A 10,655-nucleotide genomic window follows, 5' to 3' on the forward strand; every position below is an offset into this window, starting at 1 on the left:
ACGTATCCACTCCACCGGTCGACAAGTGCACGGCGCATAGCGAGAGCGGATTTCGAGAGAGCATGCGCAGCAACGACGCTCTGTTGCAGTCGCTGCCGCTGCTCTCTCTCACTGCTGCGACTGCAGTTTTACAACTCGTGTAGGTGAGCCGGATTTTATGAATGAATTGGCTGGTGTGCGTGTGTAATTCGGTTTCGGAGAGGTAGTTAAAACTGGAATGGAAAATGGAAAAATATGAAGACCTCCAGTGCGCTCACATGTCCAACAGAATAGCAAACTCAAGTGGTCAGCATGTGGCAGCTGCTTGGACATACTCAGAAGTACTAACTGCAGTCGAAATGCGCACGAACAGAGAAATAAATCAATTACTATGAACTATAAAATATATTTTTAAACTCAGTGCAGTCCATTGGTCTATGGCGCACTTTGGTGCAATACACTTACATCGACGCTCGGCAGTATCGCACAAAAGTATCGATATTAAAAACATTTAAATCGATTACCAATAATATCTTTTTGGCGGCAAATCTTTTATTTATTTTTATTTTACGTGCCGCCGCCGAAATGGCTGAAATTGGCAAAGCCAAAAGTCTGCAAAACACTGGTAAATTCGTAAGCGAAAAGAGAAGTGAAGGGTGAGTAGCTGAAATAGAGAAAAAGTTCGTTTAACCAGCAACTCTTCCCCACAGCGATGACTTTTACAACGAGGCTGGCTACCGCCAGTCGCGGGACAATGACAAAATTGACTCGAAATATGGCTTCGATCGAGTCAAGGATAGCCAGGAGCGCACTGGCTATCTCATCAACATGCATGCGGTAAGAATTAAACCAAATTCAGAGTATACAGAGTATCCCTAAAGCCAAAAGTTTCCCTCAACCTCGACAGAACGAAGTGCTGGATGAGGATCGGCGGTTGGTAGCCGCCTTGGATCTGTTCTTCATACAAATGGACGGCTCGCGCTTCAAGTGCACAGTGGCCTACAAGCCCTATCTGCTGGTGCGACCCGATGACAAAATGCACCTGGAGGTGGCGCGGTTCCTGGGCCGCAAATACTCCGGCCAGATAGCCAGCCTGGAGCACATCTCCAAGGAGGATCTGGATCTGCCCAACCATCTGTCTGGGCTGCAGCAGAACTACCTGAAGCTCTCCTTCCTCAACCAGACGGCCATGACAAAGGTGCGACGCGAACTGATGGCCGCCGTGCGGCGGAACACGGAGCGCCAGAAGTCCAACACGTACTACATGCAAATGCTGGCCACATCGCTGGCCCAGTCCTCGGCGAACACGGAGGAGGGGCTGGGCAAGCGGCAGCAGGACTACATGGACTGCATCATGGACATACGCGAGCACGATGTGCCCTACCACGTGCGCGTCTCCATAGATCTGCGCATATTCTGCGGCCTGTGGTACAACATTCGTTGCAAGAGCGGCGTGGAGATGCCACACATTGCCCCACGGCCGGACATACTCGATCGCCCCGAGCCCGTAGTCCTGGCCTTCGACATAGAGACGACAAAGCTGCCACTGAAGTTTCCCGATGCCCAGACGGATCAGATAATGATGATCTCCTACATGATTGACGGCCAGGGATTTCTGATCACCAATCGGGAGATCATCTCCTCGAACGTGGCAGACTTTGAGTACACCCCAAAGCCGGAGTTTGAGGGGAATTTTGTGGTCTACAACGAGGACAATGAGATGCAGCTGCTGCAGAAGTTCTTCGATCACATCATGGAGGTGCGTCCCCACATCATCGTCACCTACAACGGCGACTTTTTCGACTGGCCATTCGTGGAGACGCGTGCCGCCACCTACGACCTGGACATGAAGCAGGAGATTGGCTTCTCCAAGATGCGCGACGGCGTGTACCTCAGTCGCCCCTCCATCCACATGGACTGCCTGTGCTGGGTGAAGCGCGACTCGTATCTGCCTGTGGGCTCGCAGGGTCTGAAGGCGGTGGCCAAGGCCAAGCTGCGCTACGATCCCGTGGAGCTGGATCCCGAGGAAATGTGCCGCATGGCCGTGGAGCAGCCCCAGGTGCTGGCCAACTACTCCGTGTCGGATGCGGTGGCCACCTACTACCTCTACATGAAGTACGTGCATCCGTTCATCTTTGCCCTGAACACCATCATTCCCATGGAGCCCGACGAGATCCTGCGCAAGGGCTCGGGCACACTCTGCGAGACGCTGCTCATGGTGGAGGCCTACCACGCGAACATCGTGTACCCCAACAAGCACCAGGCGGAGCTGAACAAGCTCTCCAACGAGGGCCATGTCCTCGACTCTGAGACCTATGTCGGCGGCCATGTGGAGGCCCTGGAGTCGGGCGTGTTCCGTGCGGACATTCCCTGTCGCTTTCGACTGGATCCCACCATGGTGAAGCAGCTGATGGAGCAAATCGATGGCGTTCTGCGGCATGCCATCGTCGTGGAGGAGGGCATACCCATGGAACAGGTTCTCAATCTCGAGGAGGTCAAGCAGGAGATTCTGCAAGGCCTGCAGGGCCTCCACGACATACCCAATCGCCTCGAGCAGCCCGTCATCTATCACTTGGATGTGGGCGCCATGTACCCCAATATCATTCTGACGAATCGCCTGCAGCCCTCGGCAATGGTCAGCGATCTGGACTGTGCCGCCTGCGACTTCAACAAGCCCGGAGTGCGCTGCAAGCGCTCCATGGACTGGCTGTGGCGCGGCGAGATGCTGCCCGCCTCCCGCAACGAGTTCCAGCGCATCCAGCAGCAGCTGGAGACGGAGAAGTTCCCCTCGCTCTACCCAGGGGGAGCGACGCGCGCCTTCCACGAGCTCTCCAAGGAGGACCAGGCGGCGTACGAGAAGAAGCGCCTGTCCGACTACTGCCGCAAGGCGTACAAGAAGACGAAGCTCACGAAACTGGAGACCCGCAACTCCACCATCTGCCAGAAGGAGAACAGCTTCTATGTGGACACGGTGCGCGCCTTCAGGGATCGCCGCTACGAGTACAAGGGCCTCACGAAGGTGGCCAAGGCCTCAGTCACGTCCGCTGTGGCCTCGGGCGATGCGGCCGAGATCAAGGCGGCCAAGGGCCGGGAGGTGCTCTACGATTCCCTGCAGCTGGCCCACAAGTGCATCCTGAACTCCTTCTACGGCTATGTGATGCGTCGCGGTGCCCGCTGGCACTCCATGCCCATGGCCGGCATTGTGTGCCTCACGGGCTCGAATATCATCACCAAAGCGCGTGAGATCATCGAGCGTGTGGGTCGCCCGCTGGAGCTGGACACGGATGGTATTTGGTGCATACTCCCAGGCTCCTTTCCCCAGGAGTTCACCGTGCAAACGAGCCACGAGAAGAAAAAGAAGATCAACATTTCCTACCCCAATGCGGTGCTCAATACAATGGTCAAGGATCACTTCACCAACGATCAGTATCACGAGTTGAGGAAGAGTGAGGAGAAAGAGGGCCCACACTACGATATTCGCGATGAGAATTCGATTTTCTTTGAGGTGGATGGTCCGTACCTGGCCATGGTGCTGCCCGCATCCAAGGAGGAGGGCAAGAAGCTGAAGAAACGCTACGCAGTCTTCAATTTCGATGGCTCGCTGGCCGAGCTGAAGGGCTTCGAGGTGAAGCGTCGCGGCGAGCTGCAGCTGATCAAGAATTTCCAGAGCTCCGTCTTCGAGGCCTTCCTCGCAGGCAGCACCCTGGAGGAGTGCTATGGATCGGTGGCCAAGGTGGCCGACTACTGGCTGGATGTCCTCTACAGTCGCGGCTCCAATCTGCCCGACTCGGAGCTCTTCGAGCTGATTGCCGAGAACAAGTCGATGTCCAAGAAGCTGGAGGAGTACGGCGCCCAGAAGAGCACATCCATATCGACGGCCAAGCGGCTGGCCGAGTTCCTAGGCGAGCAGATGGTCAAGGATGCGGGCCTCGCCTGCAAGTACATCATCTCCAAGAAGCCCGAAGGTGCGCCCGTCACAGAGCGGGCCATACCGCTGGCCATTTTCCAGTCCGAGGCGAGTGTGCGGCGGCACCACCTGCGGCGCTGGCTGAAGGACAACACCATGGGGGATGCGGACATTCGGGATGTGCTCGACTGGAACTACTACATCGAGCGGCTGGGTGGCACCATCCAGAAGATCATCACCATTCCCGCGGCACTGCAGGGACTGGCCAATCCCGTGCCACGGGTGCAGCATCCCGACTGGCTGCACAAGAAGATGGTGGAGAAGAACGATGTGCTGAAGCAGCGGCGCATCAACGAGATCTTCACGAGTCGCCCGAAGCCCAAGCCAGCGCTGGAGGACAAGCAGCTGGAGCTGCGCGACATGGAGGATATGGCTGGCAAGGAGATCGAGGATCCCACCGGGCTGCCCATGGTCACCAAGCGAAAGAGGCTGCAGCTGGAGGAAGGCGAGGAGGAGCAGCAGACGCCGCAGGCCACCACCTGGAAAGAGGCGCTGGGCGATGCTCCTGAAATGGGCGACACCGCGGAGAGCATCGCGGCGTGGGTGCGCTTCCAGAAGCGCAAATGGAAGTGGCAGCTGGAGCAGCGGCAGCGACAGCGTCAGCGCTTGCAACAGGCCTCCAAGCGAGTGCGCAACGATGAAGCGCACGCACCGAACACGAGAGCACCCGGAGCCACAGCCACCTTGGGGGGATTCCTGAGGCGGACACAGCGCACGCTGCTGGACCAGCCGTGGCAGATCCTGCAGCTGGTGCCCGTGGACGATCTGGGACACTTTACCGTGTGGGCGCTCATCGGCGAGGAGTTGCATCGCATGAAGCTGACGGTGCCCAGAATCTTCTATGTGAACCAGCGGAGTCCAGCGCCCCCGGAGGAGGGACAGCTGTGGCGCAAGGTGAACCGCGTGCTGCCCCGCTCTCGGCCCATGTTCAATCTGTATCGGTACAGCGTGCCCGAGCAGCTCTTTCGGGACAACTCGCTGGGCATGCTGGCAGACCTGGCCACGCCCGATATCGAGGGCATCTACGAGACGCAAATGACGCTGGAGTTCCGCGCTCTCATGGACATGGGCTGCATCTGTGGCGTGCAGCGCGAGGAGGCGCGTCGCCTGTCGCTGCTCTCCAACAGCGACATGGAGAGCTTCAGCATCGAGCAGCTGGAGCAGCGACCGCAGACGCAGGTCAAGTACCTGGCCATGGCCAATGCGCAGATGCGAAAGATCTACCTGTACCAGCACAACACGCCCACGGCCAAGAAGGAGATCTGGTCGCTCATACTGATGCCCAGCAAGAAGGGTTTCATCTTCGTCCTGGACACGGTGCGTGCCAATCAGATGCCCAATCTGCGGCAGCTGTACGCTGCGGAGCGCCTGGCTCTCCTCAAGAATCTCACGGCTGGGGAGCAGGAGAAGATTCCCGCCGAGGACTACACCTTTGAGGTAGTCATTGAGGTGGATGTCAAGCAGATCTACAGGCACATTCAGCGTGCTCTGACCACCTACAAGCAGGAGAACCAGGGACCCACCTTGCTCTGCCTGCAGACGGCGCTCGAGGCGCGGAAGCTGCCGCAGGCCATGCCCATCCTCTTGGAGTTTCCCCAGGCCCAGATCCACATCTCGGATGATGCCAGCCTGCTGTCCGGCTTGGATTGGCAGCGTCAGGGCACCCGGGCCGTGGTGCGGCACTTCCTCAACCTGAACAACGTGCTGGACCTGATGCTGGATCAGTGTCGGTACTTCCATGTGCCCATTGGCAACATGCCGCCCGACACGGTGCTCTTTGGAGCGGATCTCTTCTTCGCCCGCCTGCTGCAGCGTCACAACTTTGTGCTTTGGTGGTCGGCCAGCACGAGGCCGGATCTGGGCGGCCGCGAGGCGGACGACAGTCGACTGCTGGCGGAGTTCGAGGAGAACATCAGCGTGGTGCAGAACAAGGCGGGCTTCTACCCGGATGTCTGTGTAGAACTTGCCCTGGACAGCCTCGCGGTCAGCGCCCTGCTGCAGTCGAACAAGATCCAGGAGATGGAGGGCGCCTCCTCGGCCATCACCTTCGATGTGATGCCACAGGCTTCCCTCGAGGAGATGATTGGCAATGTGCCAGCGGCCACACTCCCCAGCTACGATGAGACGGCCCTCTGCTCCGCGGCCTTTCGCGTGATGCGCTCCATGGTGAACGGATGGCTGCGCGAGGTCTCCATCAATCGGAACATCTTCTCCGACTTTCAGATCGTGCACTTCTACCGCTGGGTGCGCTCCAGCAATGCCCTGCTCTACGATCCAGCTCTGCGGCGATCGCTCAACAATCTCATGCGGAAGATGTTCCTGCGGATCATAGCGGAGTTCAAGCGCTTGGGCGCCACCATTGTCTATGCGGACTTCAATCGGATTATCCTGAGTTCGGGGAAGAAGAGCGTTTCGGATGCGCTGGGCTATGTGGACTACATTGTCCAGAGTCTGAGGAACAAGGAGATGTTCCACTCGATTCAGCTCTCCTTCGAGCAGTGCTGGAACTTTATGCTCTGGATGGATAGGGCCAATTTCTCCGGGATTCGAGGCAAGCTGCCCAAGGGCATAGATGAGACGGTGTCCTCCATTGTGTCCACTACCATGCGGCAGGAGAGAGATCGAAACGCCGAAGATGATGATGAGGACGATGAGGAGGAGGAGAACAGAGATCCCTCAGTCCATGCTGACCAAGAGCCAGAGGCAGAGGATGAGCTCGCTCTGGAGCTGAACTGGACCATTGGCGAGCGACTGCCCGAGGAGAACGAGTGCCGGGAGAAGTTCGAGTCGCTCATCACGCTCTTCATGCAGTCTCTCGCCGAACGAAAGACCACGGAGCAGGCCATCAGAGACATCTCGCACTGCGCCTTTGACTTTATACTGAAGCTGCACAAGAACTATGGCAAGGGGAAGCCCAGTCCGGGACTGGAGCTGATCCGCACCATGATCAAGGTGCTCAGTGTGGACAAGAACCTGGCGGATCAGATCAACGAGCTGCGCAGGAACATGCTGCGTCTCGTGGGCATTGGCGAGTTCTCGGACATGGCCGAGTGGCAGGATCCCTGCGACAGTTACATCATCAACGAGGTCATATGCAAGGCCTGCAATCACTGTCGCGATCTCGATCTCTGCAAGGACAAGCATCGCGCCATGAAGGATGGCATGTGAGTGGCAACCAAAACCATTTGTTTCCCTTTCTTAATTAAAATGATTCTTTTTAGCCCCGTTTGGCTGTGCGCCCAGTGCTATGTGGCCTACGACAATGAGGAGATTGAGATGCGCATGCTGGATGCTCTGCAGCGCAAGATGATGTCCTATGTCCTGCAGGACTTACGCTGTGCACGCTGCAACCAAATCAAGCGCGAAAACCTGGCTGAGTTCTGCAGCTGTGCGGGTCACTTTGTGCCCCTCATCAGCGGCTCGGATATCCAGACACTGCTCACGACATTCAGCAAGGTGGCGGGCAACCACAAGATGCTGCTGCTCCAGCAAACGGTGCAGCAGGCTATCGATACACCCAGATAGGATCCATATTTGTAAGCGTTATAAAAGTATTTTCAATGTAGCTCTCTGGATGATGTTTTCCGGCTTTATTTGCTGTTTTGCAATCCTCGCCTGGTTGGGTCGAGCTGGCCGCTCGAGCTGGATTGTGAACTTAAAAACAATTTAACTAATTCATACGAAGAACTGTTCGGTTCGAATAGTTGCTTAGTTGGCGCTCTGGGTGATGGGATCAACCTTGACCTCGGGGAACTTGAATTCGGGGAACTTCAGCATATCGGTCTTGCCATCGCTGCCGTACTGCTTGGCCACACGGTCCAGTTCGGTCTTGATCTCGCGCTCGATATCGGGATTGGGATCGACCAGCTTGCCACCGCTGCAGATGTTGACAGAGATGAATGATAATTAGGGCATTATTGTGATGATTTTCGTCCAGCTACATTTACCTGCTCTTCTGTTTGTACTCGCGCACTTTGTCGAGGAACAGCTGCTGGATGGGATCTGAGGCCTTGTTCAGGGCTGGTGCAGCCAGGCCAAAGTTGCGGCGAGCTTCCGTGCGGAGCACACGCACGCCGGTCAGAATTGATTGCGACAGCATCTGCGGGCAAAGAGAATTTGTTAATTTCTGGCGAATTTCGGCATCACCTTCTCCCATATGTAACCTTAAAAAGGTTATGTAATCTGTGGTGCTGTTTTACTAAATTAGCATGCCAGGCAATGATCTCGCTAGTTTTAGTGCACAAGGACCTTTGGCAGACACTCTCTGGACCCTTTCTATAAAGTTTCCACTTTAATTTGTACCTTATTTTCCTTGGCAAATGCAAACTTGAGTCTGGAAAAGTGTCAATTAGTGACCGCGGGATTATCGATAAAATATACCAACTTAAATTATAAATATACCGTAATATACCGTAGTCTTAAATCATATTCCTCGATGTTGATGTTGTTCTTTTTGATATTACTATCTTGCAAAGACTTTTAACACTACAACAATAATTTAATCTGATTGACGAATCAATTTGGCTTATTATAAATACGCCTTTTTATACCTTTAAAATTTTAGTTCGTCCGCAAAAGATAGCTGAGACCCATCGATAGTCCCATAGATACATCGAAACTTTTTTTGGTCACTATCGATAGATGCATTCATAAATTCCAAAATTTTATAGATAAACAAGTTACATACAACTTTCACTGCAAAAAATCGGGATAATTTAGTTAATTTCAATCTAAATTGGAGGCTTTCCCACCTTCAGACTTGTAGTCAAGATTCGATACATTTTCACTAGCTAAAACAGGGTTGATATTCGGAATGTTACGCGATAAGAAATCATCCCTGCTTGCAGCTGCCTCAAACGAAATAAAATATGTATTCTAGTTTTCGCTAGCGAAGACAAAGAAAATGGAAAACGAGGGCAGCACACGTACAAGACGGCTCGAAGAGTTTGATTGCCGGGATAAACTAAAACTAATCAAGTCGGTCGAAAAGAGGACACTCATTTGGGATGTGGCGAATAAAAAACACTTTGATAGCAATGCACTGAGAAGCGCATGGGCCGCTGTAGGCTCTGAGATGAATAAAGATGGTAGGTCAAACTAAAACTACTTGGACAACTTAATTGCATGCCTGTCCTTCAGTCTTTAGCTGTAAGAACGCTTGGAAATCGTTGAGGGACAGCTACCGGTACCATATGAAGATGGTTGCGAAGGGGAAAACGACAGTGAATAATGGAGACGCCGACTGGGATCCTTTAGCTGACGCTAAGACTAGGGACAACATCAGCGGCAGATGGCGGTTCGCTCCACACATGGAATTCTTGTATCAATCAGTCCAGAATCGGTATGCATTATAGATGCGTTTCATTAAACAAATGTTTCATCATTCACTGTTTACGTTTTCCACAGCCCCTTGGCGCCAGTTTCTACCGTTTTTGTGGGAAAAGTTGTTAAACCGAAGGCTAGCCCCAGTCCGCAAGGTATGTCCATGCCGCCGGCTATACCCTCTCCCCAGGCTAGGATTCCTCCTCAGGCCAGAGCCGCTTCCCAGACTAGGCCCGCTCCACAGATGAGGCCCATATGCGCATACTGGGAGTCGGAGTTGAACAAGTTGGCGCCAGAAGATGCAGAGACAGTGGAGCAGAAAATGACGCGGCTGCTATGGTCCGAGACACAGGCTTTGAGACTCAATGCCTACCTTAAGGAGGAAGACCCGGATATGTACAGTTTAGAATAAACCTAAACATAAATAATATTAGCAAATATCATTGTGACGCCAGCTAGCGTACTCGAACTTCGGTATTATATTGCTGTAGAAAATACCAACTGGTGTTATTACATCAGTATGTAGTTGCCATATAAGAACGGTGTAATATCCATTTAGTTAAGTGGACATGTTTGGTGACATTTTTTGTTAAAACCATTATTTTATAAGCAAAACAATATAAGTAAGTCATTAAGCTTAATGAAAACCTTGAAAATAAATGATTCATCTATTGTATAAGAGTAAGTGTTCATTGCTGAGGCTCCCAGCAGACTAGTAATATCAAACCGAATTTCAAAACAACAAAACGGAGTGTCGATCACGAAAATTACATGGCTAAACTTGTGAAACACAGATATTATGCATTAAATATTTACATGTTTCGAATATGTTTAGCGACATGTCACAGAAAACTAAACAACAAATAAAACATTTAAATTAATGTTGGCAATAAAGATTTCAGTAAAATGACCTTTAATTGACAGTTTTTGCGGTTCCACGGTTGGTTTGTTGGTAAAGCTCCCAACCAATAACAACAATACTAACAATAATAACACTTTTGAAGATTCAAAAGCCGCGATTTGGTGACTGTTATAATTCTCATACAGAATCTGCAGAGCGGATATCCACAAAACATATTTAAGTTAAAAAACATTATTTTGATTGTAGGTTAGGTGGGTTAAGGTCAGTGGTTTCTTTGGTGATTTTACAGCACTCGTTTACACAGAAAAAAGGGTGACACTTTACGGTATATAAAATTATTTTGGGGATATTCTAGTAAAATAAAAGTTGTAAAGCTGAGATTCCTAATTAGTTGGTAATAATAAACATAATATCAAAGTCGAGAAAAATGATTTAAGACTACGGTGTATATACGGTATATTTTGAAAATGAGATAGTATATTTTGTTATATTTTTGAGAGTCTGATGGTATTTTTTTTGGCTAAT

At 52.2% G+C, this 10,655-nt stretch overlaps 3 protein-coding genes across 3 annotated transcripts; 2 read left to right on the forward strand and 1 right to left on the reverse strand.

Annotated features, from left to right (window-relative positions):
- Positions 1-494: 494 nt before the first annotated feature.
- On the forward strand, positions 495-7,511 carry LOC117582781 (DNA polymerase epsilon catalytic subunit A). The gene is made up of 4 exons (XM_034270754.1): positions 495-635; positions 690-816; positions 887-7,110; positions 7,168-7,511. The coding sequence occupies exons 1-4, from the start codon at positions 565-567 to the stop codon at positions 7,469-7,471; spliced, it is 6,726 nt and encodes a 2,241-aa protein (XP_034126645.1). The 5' UTR covers positions 495-564; the 3' UTR covers positions 7,472-7,511.
- A 1-nt stretch (position 7,512) lies between these two features.
- On the reverse strand, positions 7,513-8,325 carry LOC117582783 (ATP synthase-coupling factor 6, mitochondrial). The gene is made up of 3 exons (XM_034270756.1): positions 8,249-8,325; positions 7,894-8,045; positions 7,513-7,823 (listed from the first exon to the last, which is right to left on the reverse strand). The coding sequence occupies exons 2-3, from the start codon at positions 8,043-8,045 to the stop codon at positions 7,655-7,657; spliced, it is 321 nt and encodes a 106-aa protein (XP_034126647.1). The 5' UTR covers positions 8,249-8,325; the 3' UTR covers positions 7,513-7,654.
- A 433-nt stretch (positions 8,326-8,758) lies between these two features.
- LOC117582782 lies at positions 8,759-10,013 on the forward strand. The gene is made up of 3 exons (XM_034270755.1): positions 8,759-9,033; positions 9,086-9,287; positions 9,353-10,013. The coding sequence occupies exons 1-3, from the start codon at positions 8,850-8,852 to the stop codon at positions 9,678-9,680; spliced, it is 714 nt and encodes a 237-aa protein (XP_034126646.1). The 5' UTR covers positions 8,759-8,849; the 3' UTR covers positions 9,681-10,013.
- The last annotated feature ends 642 nt before the right edge of the window (positions 10,014-10,655 follow it).

The sequence above is a fragment of the Drosophila guanche genome, unplaced genomic scaffold, assembly GCF_900245975.1.
Source record: "Drosophila guanche unplaced genomic scaffold, DGUA_6, whole genome shotgun sequence".
NCBI lineage: Eukaryota > Metazoa > Arthropoda > Insecta > Diptera > Drosophilidae > Drosophila > Drosophila guanche.